Below are 24,411 nucleotides of genomic sequence, written 5' to 3' on the forward strand. Positions count from 1 at the left end.
TTCACGGTTACTTTGTTTTCCTTTATCGTAAATAACACTTCAGCCTCCAGTATCGAGTCGTTGCAGTTTATTTGCCCATCATCCAACCACTCTAACATCGTAATCCTGAAATTATATTTATTAAGCATTCTGTCGAACTCCCTGCTATGGTATGGCGCATTATCCATACAATCACAGAGTTGAGTGAAATTTACGACCCACCATATCTGCAAACGCCCCCCCCCCCCCCCCTCCGCTAGTTTCGTCAGCTTCAAGAAGGTCGCAAGTTAGTGGAACCAGTTTCTTGCATGCAACTTCCTGGCAAATTAAAACTGCCGCTACAAGTTGAAAATTCGTTCTAGTTCTTTCATCTTGCTGGAAGTACTAGCCGAATTTTTCATTTCGTGGAAGTTTTTCTCAATCTTATAGACCTTGTGTTTGTTCAGTACCGGTGCGAAAATATCATTGTCTAAAAGGAGAATAACACCAAGAGAGATGGGCTGAAACATATGTACCATTGGAACGCCTAAACACACAAAATTGGCACCACCACTCAAGGAATTGTGAAATGAGTTTACCAGTCAATTTGTTTGACCAGAAGGGAAAGCTGAATGGCAGTACAGGCGTCTTTAAATTTTAGCTGATTTTTTAGTATTACCGTACACATAAACGCACTACATTTGTGATAAAAGCAGTAAACATAGCTTGCAAAAATCGAAGAGTAATTAAAACGCAGTCTCTTGGTGAGATACCGCGCCGCAATACTGTTTCCTGTTATCGAGTATTTGATTATACAATAGACAAGAGGTGTTCGAAATTTACATACGACATCCTCAAAGTTTTTAATGTGAGTAAAGTCCTCTGATTTTAGTTAATTGAATTGTGTTTCTTGGTAACATCAATGCATATACTCTAATATTTTCTTTCTGTTTTTTTATTTTTGTGTTACGTCACGATTTTTATTCATTAATAATAATGAAGCAACAGTGGCGACTGCTCCGGTTTTTAAGAATAACTGCACTTGTGTACCAAGTACTTGCGGCGAATTCCTGAAATAAATTTGTTCCAGTGGCTTGAAGAAGTAAACTTGAGTAAGTTTTTGTTCTAATGTAAACACCTCAGCAAGTGCTTACAGAAGTTAATTGCTAGTGGACGCAAGCCTTCTGTAATACTTTTCATATAGGGGCAGCTTGACATGGGCAGCGCTCGGAGACAAATGAGTATCTTTCAAGTAGTGCCGATTTTCTCCGCTTCTGACAGTACTTGGGAAATCGTCAAGTTATCGTGGCCAAATAGCAGTTTGCCGTAAGAAGGCCTGAGTGGGGCAATATAAAACAAAGACGCCAAACTCTGTGTTTGAACAACGGTGCTATCCCGCACGGAGCAGTTTTTACGATTTAGCTTCTTTATGAGAGCTAACAAGGCGCTTAGCAGCTAAGAAGGAAAACCAAGATTGCGATTTAACGCCTTGTCGACGACGAAGTCATAAGAGGCAGAATACTGTGTCTGACTGGGAATAGAATAGGGAAGGAAGACGGCCGTATATTTTCAAGGGAACCATTCCGGTATTTGCTCTAAGAGATTTAAGGAAACGTGACGGGGCTCTGAATCGCTGTCCTCCAGACTGCTAAACCTCGCTCAGTACCAATCAAGGGGAGCCCTGGTCTCTCCTAATTGACGTAAGAACTATGATGCGGTGTACAGAATGTTTAAGAACCTTTTTTTTCTTTTCTTTCAATTCATAATGAATTAAACACAGTCGCACGACTGAGTGAAAGCAGGCGAGTTTTGACGAACGTTTCGAAACGTGACAGAAGTTACGCCAAGCAGCGTCTTGTCTGGTTTCACCCTACATTTCTTCGAGCCACTCAACACATTTCCATTCATGAAGTTCATCAGGAAAACTATACCAAGAAAACTCCGTTAAGGAAATGCAGCGGTACTTACATCTTCGCCGCCCCCTTTCCCTGCGCCTCCGCCTCCTGCAACAATAAACACAACACTGGAGGTATTTTCCACAAACAGTAAGAGAAAAAGTTAGTGACAGTGTCATATCGACAACATTGCTGCGTATGGCTCGTTACTTGCGTTGGTGAGCATCAGACTAATTTAGTGATACATTCACTCATAAAACGCACCCATGTTAGATTTTTAGCTAGAGTTGCGAGTTTATGCATTGTCACACCAACCACAAGGTGAGCAAAAGAGATCTACTCGCTATGAAAAACACTACAAAGTAAATGACACATCATCAGTTACTCCCCTGTAACATGTTTAGTAATAATAATGTATATAGTTACGTATATTTCACAATAGCTAAAGAAAATGTCTTACAAGAAGTCTTTTGACAGATATGATAAAATCAATGAAGATATAATGACGCCAAATGGTATCAGTACGAAACGAGTGTCGGTATGTCCACTATCTGGGCGTTATCTTCAATTGGTTCACCTAAGTGAAGTCCATAATGAATACGAAACAGGCTTGAACTATACTCAGCAATGAAAACGTATATTTAAAACTATTTAAAAGTTTTATAATTTTCCAATATTTATACACAGCCACTATTGCACTACGCTATGGGCATTCATAACTTGTTCATCTATATCAGCAAACTGATCGATTTCATAAACTCATGTGTTCTCTCAGCACTTTTTATGTCAGCGAATGGCACTCCTACGTTATGTTGACAATATGTGTCGATCCTCTGTTTATATGAAATCGAAACTAATCTAAAATAATAGAAAATGTTAAAGGTTTGTGATGGTTCTAAGCTGACTGTTTTGGTGTGAAGTAATAAACAATACGACCCCTACGAGTGAAAAGTAATAAGACATAAAGTTAAGTACATCTCTGTTATGTCAGATTTGTCACTAGAGCTTTTTCTATATGTAACGAAACTGCTTCATTTCTGCTTATTCAGTGACTGTCACGCTTCGAACTATGCTCTATCTAGAGACTTTTCCGTCTGTCTAAGTCCCGTCGCATCTTTCTACACATCCAAAATGGTATTCATTTACATCAGCTTGAAGGACAGATAGTGCAGTGCAAGTGTTGAACTGTTCTAACATTTGTAGCGAGTTTAGATAAACAGATTACGACCGGCTCCTGAGGTTCATGCCTCTACAAACACCGAACAAGAACTATCATTTTTCAAATGTTTAAAAGAAAGAGCTATCGAAAGAGAAAATCAGAAGGCCATTAGTGTTGACGTTGACTCTGAAAGACATAAAATTAGTATCCTAGTCATAGCTGTGTGAGCGCCAACTGTTGCATTGCGAGAAAACTGTTACGCAATGTTTACACATGAGGCGTGGCTATTATTAGCACACCTACATCCAAGTACCCTGGCGAATCCGCCAACTGCGCCGTCCAGGCCTTGAGACACGGTGCACATAAGCAGTTAAATCACAAGCAAATACGCCTCAGCATTTCAGCTAACCAGAAAATGCAGCTATACTGTATTTGTCTGCTCTTGCAGAACTAGTTAATTCAATTCCATAGACGGAGCACAGCATTCGAAAATGTGAAGTCTGTTAGCTCACGAAAAACAGCCGAGCTTGTAAAGGCGCGCAAAAACTGTTACATAATGCATTTATTCTGGTAAAAACTATCTAGGAGCTACTTCCTTTTGAATCGTGCAAACAATGGATTACGTGCCCAAGGAAAAAAGATATCGCCGCGTGAGGTAGCTGCGCGGTCTGGGGCGTCATGTCACGGTTCGCGCGGCTCCCTCCGTCGGAGGTTCGAGTCCTCCCTCGGGCATGGGTGTGTGTGTTGTCCTTAGCGAAAGTTAGTTTAAGTTAGATTAAGTAGTGCGTAGGCTTAGGGACCGATGACCTCAGCAATTTGGTCCCATAAGACCTTACCAAAAATTTTTTACTTTTCATCTTTGGTCAAACGGTGCCATTATTTGAGTAAGGTTCTGTCTGAGATGTTGGAATGATTCACAGAAATGGCGATAGTTTTACTAGCTAATTATCACTCCATGGTTCTTCTTGTCTTGTCTTATCAAGTTAATTTTCCTTAAACTTAGAAAGGCTTTTAGGTAGTGCTAATATTATGAGTAACATCAATTAACGTTTCACCTGGCTACACATTCCACGTAACGCGTAGCTTTCAATGTCGCCCTCCTAAGACCTGCGATTCGTCGTGAGATGGACTCCACAAGAAACTGGAAGCGCTGGGAAGAAACGATAATCAAAGATCGCTCAACAGCTGCCTACAGCTCAGCAACCGAGACGTGTTGAGAGCACTGCCGTGAAAGGATCTAAAGAACAAGGTAAACAATCTGTTGGGAGAGTTTATCGAATCACTGCGACGTGGTTCAGAAGCAGTGGATTGACGCTTCCTCTTCTTACTGAGAATGTGACACAGTGGTAAGACAGTGGACTCATATTAGAGAAGGCGGTCATCCCGGTATAAGTTTTTCTGGTTCCTGTAAATAGCCGAAGGCAAATACCAGGAAGGTTCCTCTGAAAAGGCCGCTTTCCTTCCCCAACTTTCCTCAATCCGAGCCAGAGCTTCCTTACCAATCGCTTTAAAGTCCACAGCGGTTAAACGTTAAGCTTACTTCCTTAACTCACCTGTACAGAGGTACGATTTAAATGAATAAATAGGTGCACACGATTTCCTACATGTCTGTCTACGATTTAAGTGTCAGTAATGGTAGCAAAAGTACCAGGGATCTCAGTTCACTCCACATAAATATTTCACGTAAGAGGGTAGCACCAAGAAGGAGAAGTATCAATCACATCACACTCATTCAGTGTACTAGAGCGAACATGTACACTGAATCATTAATCGTGGTGCCAATCGAACATCCAATGACACAATGACAGAGTTCATGTGCGCGATATTCCTGTGCCATGTGATCTAAAGTTAGGGAAAATGCAGTTTATGACACACAAAGGGCTGTCTACAAGCTTCCGCAGGCACCTAACTAGAGCCGGTTCCTAATACGGCAAGAAAATTTGCCGCTGTCAGACAGAAGTTTCCAATTTGCACAGATTAATAACACTGTAGGTTAAATCAGTCTGAAGACAAAGTCCTTCACTGCTTAAAAAGTCCGTTCTAGTGTCAGCGATTTAATATGAGAGCAATATACCGTCCATCCGTGCAAGAAGTTCCCAGATTGAATTTATGCCCGGCGTATAAGCAGTAACTACGATTTCAGCTGTAAACAAGAGATGTGCATTCGACCAGCCGGTTGTGAGCAGGCAATATTAAGTAGTAGACATGCAGTGGTAGTTTGTCATCGTTGTTTTGTCACAACATCTCTGAGTCAAGTGTCCAAGACATTCTCAAGAATGTTTTGAAGAAGCGAAAAATGTGTGCAGTGTCCGCCCCGCACACCTTGACTCCCGATTAACAACACTGGACGCCTATTGCGACTTGACTGAAATGCAAAATGCGGATAATTCCTGTCTGGAAAAAATCATCACGGTTGATGAGGCTCGACTTTCTCAGGACGAACCTACCACAAAATAGCCAATTGCAGAAAATCACGTGACGGGTCGACGCTTTGACGACGTAATCGACAATCGAGTCAATGTGACGTGTAAGTTGAATATTAACCCAAAGATGGACTTTTCTGTCAGTGCGGGTTACTGAAGTGGTTGGAGAGCATGCAGAAGACCTGAAGAATCAGAACTACGATCTTAACTTTTCTCTATTTCAGGTTACCCTCCATTCAGAGGCTGTTGCACGCAGCGACTGTTACATTGACTGTCTCTATTTGTTATTAATCCAATTAGTATAAACTCTAAAGTCCCGAGTTCGGGACCACTCACTCTATAATAAGGTTTCTGCCTATGAACACTAAATACTCTACAACTCTTCAAGCGTTGGTTATAAGCAGCCGCCACAGATCCAGAGCAACCTTTGACTAGTAAAAAGGGCTGTATTATTGTGTGTTTTTCCACAGAAAAAGCCTACGGTAAACAATTTGAATACTATGTAGTATATACTAGATTGTAACGCAAAATGAACGTTCGTGTTTGAGATCCTTGAATGCATTAATAAAGAATTCCATTTGACCGAAAGTGATACAATTGGTACTCAACCAAATTTTATCCTTGACTGTCCGGTTTTTAAACCAGCAACTGCGAGCAGCTGTAGTTAATGTCGGGGTCACAAAAGTTCGACATAATAATGAAACTAGAGGAGGAAACCTATCAAACAGGATATAGTGTGAAGAAGTATCTCCAAAACGCACCAGGCACAAACATCACGACCAGCAAGGTATCACACACTTTTGACCTCAAAACAGAGAGTGTGCACACATAATGTAGTGCAATATTCTGAGGAAGGATGTTAGGTTAGGTTTTAACGTTCTGCCGGTGCCAAGGATTAGAGATGGAGGACGAGCTCAGATTAAGGGGAGGAAGGAAATCGGCTGTACGCTTTTTAAACGAAGCATCTAGACGTTTGTCCTAAGCGATATAGAGAAGCAATGGGAAATTTAAATTTCAATGGTGGGCCAGAACATTGAACCCTAGTCTTGCTCAGTGCTAGTCCAATGTGTTCATACACAACCAACGTTACAGGGCCATCCCGAATATTTGGAAATAGTTGGAATAGATATACAAATGAATCCAGTTAACAAAATATCCAACAAAATGCAGTTATCATTCAAACTCACAAAAACTCTATCTCAGCTTTATATCATCTGATTTGGAAAGAAACATATTAATACGAGGATGGGTGTAATTTGGGCTTACGTACTTTTTTCTTTACCTGCAGATTAACTTCGAAAAATGAAACTAGTCCGTCTGTTCATTGTTTCCGTAATTTCTCTGCGGTTGTTGCGTCTCTCCAGAAATGTCTTCTGTAGTGGTGTAGTTTGTTACTACCATAGCAGATACCAGTGACAACTGTACAATATTGACTCGAAGTTACTAGAAGAGTTGTGAATCGTTTTCAAAATCATAGGACACGAGGAGGATCTGATATTGATAATTATGGAATGTTCATGTCATTTCATTAGTGTAACTAAATACGAGAAAATGTCTATGTTCTGTCCTTTCCGTAAGACATCAGAATGACATAGCATCAGTCATGCTTCTATTTTCAGTTAATATTGCAGAACCCACAACCGAAAGCCCTGTAAACCAATCTAAGCTGGAAAAAGTCACGATAACTCTGCTGTGACTACAAACTATATACTTTCCTCAAAACGCCATGCCGTTAATCTTCCAATAAGAAGTAGGCAAATCTTTTTCACTATACGGTCTACTAAATTTCAGTGTCGTTCGCACATTATTTGAACTGCCAAGACATTCTCCCACATCACAGAAACTGAGAAATGAGCTAGCGTATATGTTGTGCAGAAGACGTCGGTCATGTCTTACACTGCACCCGCGAGCACGACCACACAGATTTCTGGCAAGCCACGAAATTGTGGCTGCTGGGCAGTAACGCCAAAACTCATATTAGTCAATGATGGTCGAGTAAGTCTGTGACATGAATTTATTTGTCAACAGAAATGGTTGGTTCCTCGTCTAATGAGTGGTTACCGGCATCAGTAACGCGAACTTATAGCGAGATCTGCGGCTGAAGAGAAGTAGGGGATATCACGTGACTAATATGGAAGGTATTAACTGTATGAAATTCGCTTTGTCTTCCCGTGTGCACTGCAGAAGCACTATGTGTCTGCACTTGTCCAATTTTTTGTTTTTTTGCAAAAGAGTTTAGTATTATCGTCTTCTAAAAGACACCAGAGCTCGTCTTTATTCCCTTATTCTCATTCTTTATAGTTCATAATTTGTAAAGTGAAGCCTTGCGCTTTCTGCGTCGTTCATTTTGATCTCAAATTGTGGTGGTCTCCCTGTTAGTCAACGTGTGCTCGGGTTAGAAACTCCTATCGATGATATTATACGTTACGGCGAAAAGTCAAGAGTCGGCATGCCAGTCGGGAACGATAGAGCAGAGATGGCTGTGAGAAGACTTGAGCCAATCGCACGCCGACCGACCCCCCTCCAGCAGCTGCCCCTATGTGAAGAGGACATCCGACTGTTCGCGCCCAGTTCAGTAGTAGCTTCAAGACTAGGGACTTGTATAGAAGCATCGACACTAGTAATTTGCTTGTAGCTCCGACTTGTCATTGTTTATACTAAAGAAGATTCATTATTTCGTATGTCGCCCTCTGCTTGCGACACATCTGTGTAATTAGTAGTAGTAGTAGTAGTAGTAGCTTTAATCATCCGTAGATCTCTTTTTACAAGGATATAGGACATGTCAAAGTATTTACAAGTTTAGACCACTTTAAAATTAGCTAATTAGTATACACGTATATTTACAGACTTCTAGTTAGAGACATTCATTTGATTTACTCCTGGTCTAAAATACTTTTTTTACAAATAACTTATTAAATAATGTAATGCCACACTGTTCACTCATATCTCACTATCAGTCACTAAACACACACACACACACACACACACACACACACACACACACACACTGGTGATCTCTGGGCCATTTTCTGTACTGCAACTTCTCATTTGCTATTCCAAAAATCTGAACCAGCATCCCTCCATAATAAGTGAGATGTTGAGCTCAGAAAGAGGTGCTAGTATTGTGCTATGCATAGCTTGTGGGTAAGTATTTCTAGAAAGGAAAAAAGAAAGAATAAAACATAAAGTGAAGGTGTTATGTGGAATGTTGGCTGTTTTATGATGGTTATTATTATTATTATTACTATTATTTATTTGTGTAACATTTTTTATCAACCTGCTACTCTGTTTTATCTAAGTAATCCTTCAATGTATAAAATGTATTGCATTACAGGTACTTTTTAGCTGCCTTTTCAAATAAGTGTATTTTTGGAATTTCTTTAATCTCTTTTGGTAATTTATTGTACAGTTTTATTCCTTGGTAGAAAATGCTCTTTTGAGTTTTATGTTTACTATTTCTTGGTAAATGTAACTTGAGTCTATCTCTTGTTGCATGGTCTTGTTGCACAATAGTTTTCGCTGGGACGACATATATAACTTACTTTCCGAAGTCACTTTGGATCTAGGTATAACATAGCAAAACGGAATGAAATGGGAAGAACATATAAGGGCAGTTGGAAGGAAAACAAATAGTAGACTTTCTGAGAAAGTGTAGCTCTCCTATAAAGGAGACCGACTCCATATTGCTTTTGACACGCATTCTTGCATACTGCTCTAGCGTTTGAGATCTCCACCAGGTAGGATTAAATAAAGACATCGAAGAATTGTTTTACTAGATTTGTTATCGATCAGTTCAATCAGTAAGAGTGTTACAGAAATATTTAGATGGGAATCCTCGTAGGTAAGAAGACGATCCTCTCACGAAACGCCTTTGCGGAAATCTGGAGTGAAGAGAGCAGTTGCACTGAGGGGGGTGAGTGGTGGCTACAAGCCGCTGTGCCCAGTGGAAATACTGTTGACTGTAAAGAATGCTTTTATTTAATTGCAGTGCATGCCGTGTTACAGCTCAGCGAGGCAAACACACCTCCCTCTGTTGTCTCTGGCCGGCGCTGATGTATGGGTGGCGGCTGCGGCCCTGGATGCTGCGTAGGTGCTGTTCAATGCTGATGGAATTATCGTGGTAGGCTGGCAGACTTCTCTAAGTTGAGCTGGACTGTCCGTTACGTTTTCCCCAAAGTGCAGGATATTCGTACTTGTTTACATACGAATTGGGGACTGATGACCTCAGGTGTTGAGTCCCATGGTGCTCAGAGCCATTTGAGCCATACGAATCAGGAGGGTAATGAAGATTTCTAATTAAATGTTCTCAAGAATTCGTCGGAAACATGGGTGGCTGCTCAGCTGTGAACTGCCTAACCACTGCAAAAATGGTTTCCGCGTGTTTAGATTTCCAAGTGGCTCTGACCGAAGAAAAAAACGGATCATAAACTGCCACAGAGACAACTGGGAACCAGGACCTGCACCTCAGTTGTGTATTGTAAGCATATGTTAGTAAAAGTGTCTTTAATTATGAAACTAATTGCATAAAATTTCGTTTCTTTCCTCAGTAGAAAACTATACTGAAACAGTTCGTCAAATAAATTTTCGATTTCTGAGATATTTTCGTAGTTGTTTGGGAAGCAGAGAGGAATATTTATTGTGGTTTATTTATGCATCGTTATCACAAACATACATATACTAATTGAACAGTACTTAACCCCATTTCTTAGACAGGAACAGTAGGACGAGTGATAATTAAGATGTAACAGATTGGTCATTGTGAGGGAACCTGCACAGGCAACATAACCACAACTCAACAAGCAACAAATTTTCTATCTTATTATTGTGTTAATGATAACAACATTTAATAGCAGCGTGAATTCCAGATAGACAAATTTTGCAGTCGGTATTTGGGGGAAGGGGGGCGGTTGTTCAGATCTCCCTGTTAGTAAAGAACTCATTTAATCTAATTAAAAAAGTAATAAAATTTTAGTTTTGGGTAATGGACCTGTATGAACATATTTGTAGGGCTGAGTCCACTCTCAGTACAATTCGAGGGGCTTCATAGCACCGCATCTCTTAAAATATCCACTTATGATTAAAAGATAAACACCACTTTTGGAATTGCTTGTATATGGGCAAAAACTAATAAACAGGCACAAGCTGTTATTGCATAACATCCATATGTGAAGACACTGGTACCGATTCTTAACTCATTACATTTAATATTTACAAGCTACCACGCAAGTTCCAGTCCTACGTTTCTACAGCCATGTAATATTATATTTCAATTTTTCTGTTGTATAAAAATGGCATTCTAAATATCTCTATACACATTATTGTTTGGAACACTTCATACATGCAGTATGAAATATTTTATACAAAATACTGTAAAAAGTTGCGCGAATAGGTTAACTACCCACAAGGTAAACACTGCAGAATCCGCAGAGTTGGGGCAAATGTGGCGGACGATTCAGCGTATTGAGAGGAGCTGTATGCATGACCGTGACGTCAGCAGCGTCCTACTCTCCTCAACGGTGTTGAGCCCTGACAGCCAGCTGGCTCTGCACGAGTTTACTGCGGTTGCTCATGGAGACTCAACTGCCCTCTGGCAGCTGGTACTGAGGCATTAAGCCCCACTAAAGTGCGCGTCATTTATGACGGCGGCCGAGTTTAGGTTCGTTCTGCGCATCTGACGTCACAAAACACAGTCAGCCAATGAACAGAGAACGATGTTGCCAGAGCTCGACTGCAGTGCAGAGCACGGACGAATGTCTTCAGTTTTAGAAACGGTCAGTCATAAATAAAGTAATTGAACAAAAGCAATGTCTTGATAGCAGACTTTCTTTTACAGAAAGTTTGGAAAAAGCATTCTTTATACCAATTGCTTCACATTCTATTAATTAATTAAACCAAACAAGCAATAAGCCTCCTAATTCAGGCGATAGCAAGGAAAGGTGTTTGTATCATTCTCACTAACCGCTTTTTCGCAATAAAGAACAGCGGTAATTGTTTATTTCCTATTGTACTTCGTCAAAACGTGAGTAATTCATAGTCATAACAACAGTGTTTGTCGGTATTTGCATGATAGTTTAGAGTCCTCCGGGTGATGCATTGAATGACAAGCTGTGTCAGCGTAATGGTTAAAGCGTATGGCTGCTGAGTGAAAGTTGCTGAATTCAAACCTTGTTTGGTGATTAATTTTTTCTTTATTTAAAAACAATATCGAAGTGTCATACTTCATGAATTTTATTCGTTTGAATGTAATTTTTTGAAATTTCTAGTGTCAACTAAAATCGACCATACGGAAAGTACACGCTATGGACTTTTACCTCTGCAAACTCTTCAAAATTTCGTGCAATGGTTTACTACATCTAATGATGCACAATAACTGCGTTGAACATCGAAACAAAATTAAGTCAAAAATGGTTCAAATGGCTCTGAGCACTATGGGACTTAACATCTGAGGTCATCAGTCCCCTAGAACTTAGAACTACTTAAACCTAATTAACCTAAGGACATCACACACATCCATGCCCAAGGCAGGATTCGAACCTGCGACCGTAGCAGTCACGCGGTTCCAGACTGACGCGCCTAGAACCACACAGCAATACCGGCTGGCAAAATTAAGTCATATATGGGGCGAAGGTATCAGTCAAGAAGATGTGTAAAAATCAAATTTTTGGGCCAAATAGTTTTTGTGAAATCGAATGATAAAGTGTGTCAAAGCAGTCGAAACACCATGTGTCTGCACAGGCGAGCAGTGCAACGATGACATAATCGCGCACATCGCGGAATGCGGGGAGCCGTCTCTGTAGCAGCGAAAGGGTTAATGCGGCCGTGGTGGCTTTACTTCATAAACTGCGCGCTCCCCCCTAAACATATGTTTGCGAACTAATACTATGGCGCTGCTTCTCTTGTCGCGTAAAACTGGCAACGCAGCAATCTCCCGCGTCTGGGCGGGCATGTGCGAACCGCCAAGATAAAAGAATTGAACTATAGTAACTCTAGCGCTGGCGGTAGCAGCCACAGACGGCAGATTGGCGAGCGTGTGGCATCAGGTCCCGTAGTGAGCGGCTGCTGCTGCCAATGCCGGCAGTGCCGGTAGTGCCACTGGGATCTGTCGACGACAGAATGCCTACGTCTCAAAATCCAGATATATTTATATCGCTCTAACGCCCATCTGCTTCACTAAAACCTGGCCCCTAGTCACACAGCCCATAATAATTGCTTTAGTATGGTGACATTGACCTGCCTACTGCTGTCATCACTGTTGCATAGTGCAGTTTTTCGCTGGGCACAGCTAACCTTCCTCGCAATACCCTTACATGTAAATTATTCTGACCCACACGTCGTCACACATGCGGCTCCCAGCCGTGGCTGTTAATGCACTTCTTTACGGCGGCTTTCTCACTAATTCTCATTATCATACCTGAAATTGGGTAGCGATATTACGTTGTCTTCCCCCAAGAAGAAGACCTAGACCCTCAGGTCTTATTACTTTTCCCCCCTTATCCATAAAAAAATACATTTACCACTGCACCAGTTATTGCTAACTACCACACTATTACCATACTAATCCTGAACCTAACAATCTGTTCTCCATCGCTTGTTCAGCGAATCCAGTCTATAGGAACTCGAATTGTCCCTGAATCAGGTCTCTGAATGATTTGTCATCCTAGGCATGTAAAGGCTAAGCCAAGCAAACTGAGAGTCACTATGGCATTGCGACAATCAAGGTTAGGGTTACTTGGCGACTGCCAACATGATAGTGTCTTAAATGCTGCAGCAACTGCTCTGCTGTGATTCGTCTCTCGTGTGTGGCTATCATCTTAGTCAATGAAGAGTCCAGACTTGGTTTCCAGGTGTCATCACGCTTAGTCCCATGGATCAGCAACCGACTACCTTGCAACACTAAATGCCTTGCTCCCATGAGTTTTCCTTGTTCATAGCAACTAGCTGCCACTATTACACTATTATATACTGAGCACATCCAGTGTATACCTGCTATCAGAAAATACAGCTTCGGTCTGATCTGATCTGAACAATTTGAGGCTTGCGTACTCCCATTCACAGCAACCTCTCACAAATTGGACATATGGTGACGATACCGTTCTGCCACTGCTGAAGCTCACCCTTGGTCATTACCACAGTCAATTCCTGTCTTCTGCCAGTAGTAACATACCTTCTGCTGTCACTTGCACAAACTTTCCCAACTCTGCTAACTTCAGTGATTAGGTTTGCACTCTGTAACATCTGAATAATACATGCTTTCTCACTGCCGGCATCCTCACTGATATGTATAACTATGCATTATCTGCTGTCACATCCACTGTTGCACTATGGTAGTAGAACAGCAAGTTCTGGCTACCTGGCTCTGCTAATAACTGCAATTCTGGTGGTAATTGCTCTTGTACCTTCTTCAGTCACCTCAAATACTGCTCAGCTGACACCAAGACTGGTCTTCACTGGCCATGTAGTGCCTTTTAAACGGTTTCCTGCATTTTCATCAGTTCTACTCCTGCATCCCAGATGCTGTTCCCTTGAGGATGCAGTAAGTGTTGGGATAAGGGGGCATCAGTCCCCACTGCATTGTTGCCAGATGTATCCAAGATGGCGGCTATGCGTCATCCATGGCGTGATGTAGACTTGGCAACAGCGCATCCTGTTATCCAAGATGGCTGCCATGACACCATTGAAGATGGCAGATTTTGGTGGGAAGTTTGAATTTTGGGCGGGAAGATAGGTCACTTGCGCTACCTCCCTCTAGGAATTCGTGGGAAAAGGACTCTTTATTTAAACAATTTCATGCAGGTGTGTTCGCCACGAGGTCCGGACTCCAACTGGCTTAGTACATATCACCACCACCAGAGGACACTCTCATGATGTCAGGTGATGACGCAAGTACCATAATCCAAGGTGGCAGCACCCAGTGTGTTCACCAAGTGCTCCAGACTCCAGCTGACATAGTACATATCGCCACTGCCAGAGGGCGCCACCGTGAAGTCAGGTGATAACGCAAGTACCGTTATTCAATATGGCGGCATACAATGTGTTCACCACGAGGCCTAGTACATATTGACACCACCAGAGTGCGCTACTGTGGACTTGGAATGAAATTTCGCGAATGTCACACCCACCTGGACTTGGAAAGAAATAGTTAAACTCTCCACCACGATTCTCAACCGACTGACATGGTCCCTTACCAACCCATGTTGTCGGATTAATTTACACTAACATGCACTAACGTGTACTAAAGTATGCTAACATGCACTGACGTGCACTAACGTTCACAGTGCATAAAGTAATCGAAGATGGTGGGGTGAAATGGTGGGAAACGACTCCGCCTATGTTAAACATAAGTCTTTACTTTTTCGTAAGCAATCTCTCCACCATGAGATCTAGACTCCAACTGACCTAGTACACGTTGCTGCCACCAGAGGGTACTGTCATCTCTCCTGTTACCTAATCCCAGATAGTGGTCTGTAGAGGAAATGGCGCGAAAATGACTCAGGCTGCTCTGGGCTGCTGGGTAGAGTAAGGAATGAGTGCACTCTATTTAGTTTGGAACATTTTATTTAGCGATTGAGTATATTTATCACATTGACGCAATACACTCGCCCTAATGTGCTTTGGGTCACAATACACAGTCTGAAGACAGGCAAACAACTCCTAATTTTCCGAAATAATTTCACTGCAGACCTGCAAACTGCTCCTAAATAATGCAGCACAGTGATCTGTAGACACACTCAGTACTCGTAAACTGTCCAAATAGAGCATGGCACAGCCTACAGTCCAGCTCACAAAATAATGCAATCAACGCGCACAAGCACCGCCATTGTCCACCAGACCGCGCCGTGACGCGGCCGTCAACTGGCAAAACATGGACAGGCTCCCGCTCAGGTCTCCCAAGCATGAGGCAGCTACATCCATTTCATGCTTCATTTCTCATAAATTCCTATCCAAATACGTGTTCACCTAGACATACGTCCTCGCGCGACTGGCCAGGGACTCGCACGCTGTCACAGTCGCGAGCTGCCGTCAATCATAGGTAAAAGCTGCATCTTGGAGCCGTTAATGACGCTATCGTATGGGAGCGAAGACTTATTTACAGACTGCAGACGCTCCAAGCTTGGCCGAGCGCGTGGGTTCGTCGCTACCCTCGCTATAACTGCGGTCCAGCGAAGACGCTGCAGAAATGCATTCCAGAATAACACAATCTGCTTTCTCCTTAGCAATTCTAATCGACCTTGCGTGACGTGTGATTGACGCTTCGCTGTGGGTAGCTACTACCAACGCAAGCGCATCTAGCAATGTTCTCAATGTTATACTCCAGCCAGATTGCTATCTAAAATAATAACTAAGTCGAACTCTAGTAAATTGCATAGTCCCCCAGAAATACTTAACGTACGCTTTTGTAGGAGTTTTCGTGTTATCTCAGCTTGTATGCACGGAAATTCTTGCCCTAACAGAACCTCTTTACGAAAATACCGCACAATAACATCGATTGCAGTATTCCTCACGGATCTAACGAGGTACCCACTCCATCACATCCTACCCCTCCTGCTCTCAACATAAGAAAATGTATAATACAATATATACACATTTTACACAACCAGTGCAGTTATCTTTTATATCTGTGCAGCACCTGAAAAAATTATGGTATGCCTACACTCACACAGGCTATATGTCACGATGCTCCCCAGTCCTAGGGAAGCACCGTCAGCCTTTTCTTTCTTTCTACAGACGTGACATTCAGCGCCATACCAAATCACCCCTTTTACATCAGAGCACCTTCAGTGGACCGAAGTCGCACTCAGAACTCATCTACAAATTTGTGATCGTTTCCCCTCGGCACAAACGCGTTACTGTTTCTGCTCCGAACCTGATCCCTTTTCTACAGACATCTCCAGACTCAGGGATTACAAGAACACACTTATTTTCACCACAGCATTATACGATTTTCGCTGTACTTCAGATATCAAGCAGTAGGCAGCATCCTACCGATCGCTAGCGCAACATAATTCCCAAGATATAGACTGGAAATTATTTCTATACAAACGCCAAACTTTAGCGAGGTCCAGCGTGCTATAAACCTCTCACAAACTAGAAAGAAATAGAGTGAACTCATATTTCCATTCTCAAATACGGAGGTCGGCGATGTAACAGATTCCAAATCATTCCGATAATTTCCAATCCATTTAAGGTCTTTCCTATGTCTAGAGAACAGGCCAACGTGTCTTCCACACACCACAACCGATCTTCTCTCAACTAAATAAAGGCGTGCAATGTGCAGAAGCAGTCAGCTGGACAATTTACATGGGAGGGAATAACGGTCCAGCACAAACGCAACATCTTCTCAAATTTCCACTTCATTATGAAAGCTGCTCAACACATACTAAGTATTAGTTCGCTATTCTGTCGTCTAGAGGACGGGAAAGTTAGCGCACATACATTCCTACACTCCAACAGACCTCTGCATTCGGATGGCTGCTGCCATTAACGGGAAACGTGAATCACTCCCACCACAGGCCATGAATGGGCGGAATCATTCTAGAAAACCGGTCACAAATATATTTTATCATTATACTCACAATTAAATGTTACGATCGCGGTCTCAATTGAATGGCATTCCACAATGAGCGAATTATCGGAAATACACCCTGCTGTCGGCAGTGGCTCTGGAAATAGAAATATCACTACCTTTCTTAGCACTTGACATACTCTTCCCTTTACTATCACAGTATTCCAAGTCAAATCCATACCCTCCTTACGACTGGACATAGTCATTTCCGTTCCACAAACACATAGTTTATAAACCTGATGCTCAAATGCGAACATATCATGCATCCACCACTACTACTAAGAATAATACTTTGTCAATAACTGATTGCCCACTATACCAAATAATACTGACCGAAAATCAACCACGGGTGGCCATGCCTCTTATGTTTTTCTTGCAAGTGCGACCACTGTGTCTTAGAAAGAGAGAAGTAACGTGCCCGATGTTAAAAAAAGATCCGATCTCAGCAACTACCGTATGTTACTATCACAAGCGATCTTCGTTCTACAGGCGCACACAAGGATCAAGGTTAGGAGCTATACTCGCTTTATGAATGTACATACGATATTATCTCTGAAAGAGACTGTTTTTTCCGGACAAATACCGTGACGGTGATCGTAGGGGTGTGTAATCCCTCGATGCACCCTCGGGATAAAATTATCACATTTTGAAAGTGATTCGGCTAAGGAACCTAGTATGTAAGGGTATTTGACATTCTCTCAAACCGATAATTCTATACTATTTCCAGCCCATTCTGTCTCAATACCATGTCATATGTTCTGCTATATATCCACTGACATTTGGCGATGACTGATTGATAAGTAACACAAACAGTAGTAGTAGATGATGTGCCAATTGTGGTCGTATGAAATGTATACTAACTTTTTCAGATCTCTAGTCTTTCGCTATCCGCTAGAAATGATGTCCACCATTTGGAATCAGGTCTTTCCATTCAAGCACATACCTGTATCGGATCATACCCACAAGTGAATCGTATTTCTGGCACTATTATATCTCGAAACAAGTCACCTTCCTCGAACCTGTCTGTTACAGTAAAATTACCACCTTGCATAAAAAGTTCTTGGTTTACTTACTGCGTAAAATTTGGATACAATCCCAAGCTTTCGATGAATACCGCTGTCATCGCCGGCCGGTGTGGCCGTGCGGTTAAAGGCGCTTCAGTCTGGAACCGCGTGACCGCTACGGTCGCAGGTTCGAATCCTGCCTCGGGCATGGATGTGTGTGATGTCCTTAGGTTAGTTTGGTTTAATTAGTTCTAAGTTCTAGGCGACTGATGACCTCAGAAGTTGAGTCGCATAGTGCTCAGAGCCATTTGAACCATTTGAACCTCTGTCATCTTCGTCAGGGGTAAAACTGACTGTTGTAGACTGGTGAGGCTTCCGCTTTTATAAGCAGTGGACGGCTTCTCATTGGCTGGATGACGTCATGGTGACAACGGCGCGTACGGTGGTGGCGGCCTTTATGTCCATAGATTTTGTTTCCGCGCTTTATCCAGCGTTTCTTGCAGCGCCATCCATCGCAGCAGACGGAGAACTGGGAGGAATGTAAGAAGTCTCCCTCTGCGCTCTTTCTTTATCAACTGCACGCTTCCATGCATTGCCGAGCGCATATCCGGATTCTTTGTTGAAATTATTTTCACATAGTCTACTTTCAACTGCTTCCCTGATGACAGAGTCCCAATAGTTTGAAGCGTGAGCAAGTATTCTTGTTTCAACGAATTAAATCTTACGTTTCTTTAACAAACTGTGCTCAGCCACCGCAGATTTCTCTAGATACCTGTATTTCAGGTGACGCTGCTGTTCCACATAGTGATCGTCAACAGTTCTTATAGCTGACCGACATAATTTTTACCACACTCACAAGGAATGCTGTAATATCCTGGTACTCTCAGGCCGAGATTATCTTTCACAGGTCGCAACATTTCCTTAATCTTGCTGGATGGCCGGAAGACTGGTCGGATTCCCTGTCGGCTCAGGACTCTACCGATCTTGCTGGTCGTTACAGTGCAGAATGGTAGCCACAGAAAACAGGGCAAACGCTCTCCGAATGTAAAGGTGACTGGACACAATCGAGTACAGTGCTATATTACGCCTCCTGATCAGTGCATTTGGACTAGGTGTTGGCAAGGCAATTTTAGAAAACAGAACGAAATGTTGTCGTGATCGCATGGATAGATCTGACATAAAATGGATAGAATTGCGAAAAATGGCGAGGGAGTAGGTATAAATTGACACAATACACACAGAAATGCTATGAAATTGGGGAAGTACTTCCTTATGGTAACATATGGTAGTTGCTGCAATTGGATTTTTCTTTAACATCCTGCCCATTACTTCTCTCTTTCAAAGACACAGTGGTCGCACTTGCAAGAAAAACATAAGAGACATGGTCACCCATGGTTGATTTTCGGTCAGTATTATTTGGTATCATGGGCAATCAGTTATTGACGAAGTATTATACTTAGTAGTAGTGGTGGGTGTGTGATATGTTCGTATTTGAGCATCAGGTTTATAAAGTATGTGTTTGTGGAACGGAAATGACTATGTCCAGTCGTAAGGATAGTATGGAATTGACTTGGAGTACTGTGATAGCAAAGGGAAGAGTATGTCAAGTGATAAGAAGGATAGTGACATTTCTATTTCCAGAGCCACTGCCGACGGCAGGGTGTATTTCCGATAATTCGCTCATTGTGGAATGCCATTCAATTGAGACCGCGATCGTAACATTTAATTGTGAGTATAATGATAAAATATATTTGTGACCGGTTTTCTAGAATGATTCCGTGCATGCATAGCCTGTGGTGGGAATGATTCACGTTCCCCGTTAATTGCAGCAGCCGTCCGAATGCAGAGGTCTGTTGAACTGTAGGAATGTATGTGAGTCAACTTCCCCGTCCTCTAGACGACCGAATAGCGAACTAATACTTAGTATTTGGTGGGCGGCTTTCGTAATGAAGTGGAAATTTGAGAAGATAGTGTGTTTGCGCTGGACTGTTCTTCCCTCCCACGTAAATTGCTCGGTTGACCGCTTCTGCACATTTCGCGCCTTTATTTATTTGAGAGAAGATCGATTTTGGTGTGTGGCAGACACGTTTACCTGTTCTCTAGACATTGGGAAGACCCTAGTTGGTACAGAGAGCTAGCTAAAGCCGGAAATAAGTTCAGCCGAATTTTTTTCTAACGATCTGACGGTGTTCAGAAAGGATAGATTAAATACAGTTGGTGGTGGAGTATTTATTGCTTTCAGAAGTAGTTTGCCTTGTAGCGAAATTGAAGTAGATAGTTCGTGTGAAATAGTATGGGTAGAGGTTGTACCTGACAATCGGACTAAACTATTAATTGGGGCGTTCTACCGACCCCCCCCCCCCCCCCCCAACTGAGAAGATATAGTTGCTGAACAGTTCAAAGAAAACTTGAGTCTCATTTCAAATAAGTAGCCCGCTCATACAGTTATAGTCGGTGGTGACTTCAATCTACCGTCGATATGCTGGAAAAATTATACGTTTAAGACCGGCGGCAGACATAAAACGTCATCCGAAATTTTACTGAATGCTTTCTCAGAAAATTATTTTGAACGATTAGTTCATGAGCCCTCTTGAAGCGTAAATGGTTGCGAAAGCATACTTGACCTTTTAGCAACAGATAATCCTGGACAAATAGTGAGTATTGTGACGAATGCAGGGATTAGCGACCACAAGGCAGTTGCTGCTAGCCTGAATACCGTAACACCTACAACCATAAAAAAGCAAAGCAAAGTATATCTATTTGAAAAAGCTAATAAAAATGCTCTTAACGCATTTTTAAGAGACAGTCTTCATTCCTTCCGACCTGATCATGTAAGTGCAGAAAAGTTGTGGAATGTTTTCAAAGAGATATTATCGACAGCAATTGACAGATATATACCACATAAATTAATAAGTGATGGTACTGATCCCCCATGGTACACAAAACGGGTCATATCGTTGCTGCAGAAACAACGAAAACAGCATGCCAAATTTAAAAGAACGCAAAATCCCCAAGATTGGCAAAGTTTTACAGAAGTTCGAAATATAGCGCATACTTCAATGCGAGATGTTTTTAATAATTTCCACAACGAAATTCTGCCTCGAAATATCGCAGAAAACCCAAAGAGATTCTGGTCATACATAAAACACACCAGTGGCAAAGACACAATCAATACATTCACTGCGCGATAACAACGGTGAAGTCACTGATGACAATGCCACTAAAGCAGAGTTATTAAACACGGTTTTCCGAAACTCCTTCACCAAGGAAGACGAAGTAAATATTCCTGAATTCCAATGAAGAACAACTGCCAAAATGAAATAACATAGAAGTAGATATCCTCGGCGAAACAAAGCAGCTTAAAACACTTAATAAAGGCAAGGTTTCCGGTCCAGATTGTATACCAGTCAGGTTCCTCTCAGAGTATGCTGATAAAATAGCTCCATATTTATCAATATATACAACCACTCGCTCACAGAAAGATCCGTACCTAAAGACTGGAAAATTGCTCAAGTCGCACCAATACCCAAAAAGGGAAGTGGGAGTAATCCGCTGAATTACAGGCCTATATCACTAACGTCGATTTGCAGTGGGGTTTTGGAACATATACTGTATTAGGACATTATGAAGTACCTAGAAGAAAAAGATTTATTGCCACATAGTCAGCAGGGATTCAGAAAATATCGTTCTTTTGAAACACAACTAGCTCTTTACATTCATGAAGTAATAAGTGCTATCGACAGGGGATGTCAATTTTTTTCCATATTTTTAGATTTCCAGAAGGCTTTCGACACTGTTCCTCGCAAGCGTCTTCTAACCAAACTGCGTGCCTACGGAGTATCGCCTCAGTTGTGCGACTGGATTCGTGATTTCCTCTAAGAAAAATCACAGTTCGTTGTAACGGACGGAAAGTCATCGCGTAAAACAGAAGTAATATCCGGCGTTCCCCAAGGAAGTGTTATAGGCCCTCTATTGTTCCTGATCTATATTAACGACATAGGAGACAATATGAGTAGCCGTCTTGGATTCTTTGCAGATTATGCTGTCATTTACCGTCTTGTAAAGTCATCAGACGATCAAAACGACTTGCAAAATGATTTAGATAAGATATCTGTATGGTGCGAAAGACCTGTCAGGTTAGCCGAGAGCACTAATGCGCTGCTTCCTGGACTCGGTTAGGTGTGCCGGCCCCGGTTCGAATCCGCCAGGCGGCTTAACGACGGAGGCCGGTATGCCAGCCACCCTGGATGTGGTTTTTAGGCGGTTTTCCACATCCCACTACGTGAATACCGGGCAGGTCCCCACGCCCCTCCTCTGTTACACGGCTCGCAGACATGTGAACCCATTTGCACTTTTCCATCGATTACACTAGACACAGACAGTTGGGGTACACTAATTCCGTCCTGGGGGGTTGGGGTGGCGGCAGGAAGGGCATCCAGCCACCCCTTACAATTAACCTTGCCAAATCCGATTAACCATGGCGACCATGCGTCATTGTGGGAAAAAGGTACAAGCAAAAAAAAGAATCTGTACGGCGAAAAGTGGCAATTGAATCTGAATAAAGAAAAGTGTGAGGTTATTCACATGAGCACTAAAAGAAATCAGGTAAATTTCGATTATGCCATAAATCACACAAATCTGAAGGCTGTAAATTCAGCAAAATACTTAGGTATTACAATTACAAATAACCTAAATTGGAACGATCACATAGATAATATTGTGGGTAGAGTAAACCAAAGACTGCGATTCACTGACAGAACACTTAGAAAGTGCAACAAGTCTACTAAAGAGACTGCTTACGCCACACTTGTTCGCCCTATTCTGGAGTATTGCTGTGTGGTGAGGGATCCGCATTACAAATCACTGTGCTGCATTATTTAGGAGCAGTTTCCAGGTCTGTACTGATATTATTTCGGAAAATTGGGGGTTGTTTGCATGTCTGCAGACTGTGTATTGTGACCCCAAGACATTAGGGCGAGTGTTTTGCGTCAATGTGATAAATATACTCAATTGCTAAATAAAATGTTCCACACTCATTAGAGTGCACTCATTCCTTACTCTACCCAGCAGCCCAGCGCAACCAGAGTCATTTTCGCGCCATTTTCCCTCTACAGACCACCATCTGGGATTAGGTAACAGGAGGGATGACAGTACCCTCTGGTGGCAGTAACGTGTACTAGGTCAGTTGGAGTCTAGATCTCGTAGCAGAGAGATTGCTTGCAAAATAATAAAGACTTATGTTTAACATAGGCAGAGTCGTTTTCCCCCCATTTCACCCCACGTCATGCACTGTGCGCATTAGTACACTTTAGTACACGTTAGTGTACATTAGCCCGACAACATGGGTTGGTAAGGGGACATGGCAGTCGGTTGAGGATCGTGGTGGAGAGTTTAACTATTTCTTTCCAAGTCCAGATGGGCGTGGGATTCGCGAAAATTCATTCCAAGTCCACAGTAGCGCACTCTGGTGGTGTCAATATGTACTAGGCCTCGTGATGAACACATTGTATGCCACCATCTTGAATAACGGAACTTGCGTCATCACCTGACAGCATGGTAGCACTCTTTGGTGGTGGCGATATGAGCTAGATAATGTGGCGAGTGAAATGTATGCACCTATCTTGAATAATGGTACTTGCGTCATCATCTGACATCACGGTAGCACCCTCTGGCGGTGGCGATATGTACTAAGTCAGTTGGAGTCTGGAGCTATTGGTGAACACACTGGGTGCCGCCATCTTGGACTACAGTACTTGTGTTATCACCTGACATCATGAGAGTGTCCACTGGTGGAGGCAATGTGTACTAAGCCATTTGGAGTCTGGACCTCGTGGTGAAAGGGCTGTTTACCACCATTGTGGATTACGTCACAGGTGAGAGCGTCCTCTGGTGGTGGCGCTCTGTACTAAGTTAGTAGGAGCCCAGACCTCGTTGCGAACACACCTGCATGAAATTGTTTAAATAAATACTTATGTCTGAGTCCTTTTCCCACGAATTCCTATGGGGAGGTTGCGCAAGTGATCTATCTTCTGGCGATTTTCTTAGGTGTGATACATTGTCCTGTTGGAATTTTAACTTCCCGCCACTTTTGTGAGGGAGTGGAGGGGGTTAGGTTAAAGGAAGTAGCCCAGTTGACCTATCTTCCCTCTAAAAATTCAAACTTCCCGCCAACATCCGCCATCTTGAATGACATTATAGCATCCATCTTTGATGATGTCATGGGCTGTTGCCAAGTCTACACGACACCATGGATGACGTCATCGCCGCCATCTTGAATACGTGTGGCAACAATGCAGAGTGGACTGGTGCCTCCCTTGTCCCAATACTGCAGTAGTCTTGTCAGCATTATCCTCGAATCCAGTACTACCACCCATGTTTGTATGGGTTCCCACTTTCGGTTCAGAGTGCT

At 42.4% G+C, this 24,411-nt stretch overlaps 1 protein-coding gene across 1 annotated transcript in view; it reads right to left on the bottom strand.

Annotated features, from left to right (window-relative positions):
* LOC124722162 overlaps positions 1-24,411 on the bottom strand; it is a 182,239-nt gene that overhangs the window by 65,763 nt on the left and 92,065 nt on the right. Inside the window, exon 3 of the mRNA XM_047247364.1 lies at positions 1,927-1,961. Within this exon, the coding sequence (XP_047103320.1) occupies positions 1,927-1,961 (35 nt within the window). The remainder of the gene's footprint in view (positions 1-1,926; positions 1,962-24,411) is intronic.

Source organism: Schistocerca piceifrons, chromosome X (assembly GCF_021461385.2).
Source record: "Schistocerca piceifrons isolate TAMUIC-IGC-003096 chromosome X, iqSchPice1.1, whole genome shotgun sequence".
In the NCBI taxonomy this organism is placed as follows: Eukaryota; Metazoa; Arthropoda; class Insecta; order Orthoptera; family Acrididae; genus Schistocerca; species Schistocerca piceifrons.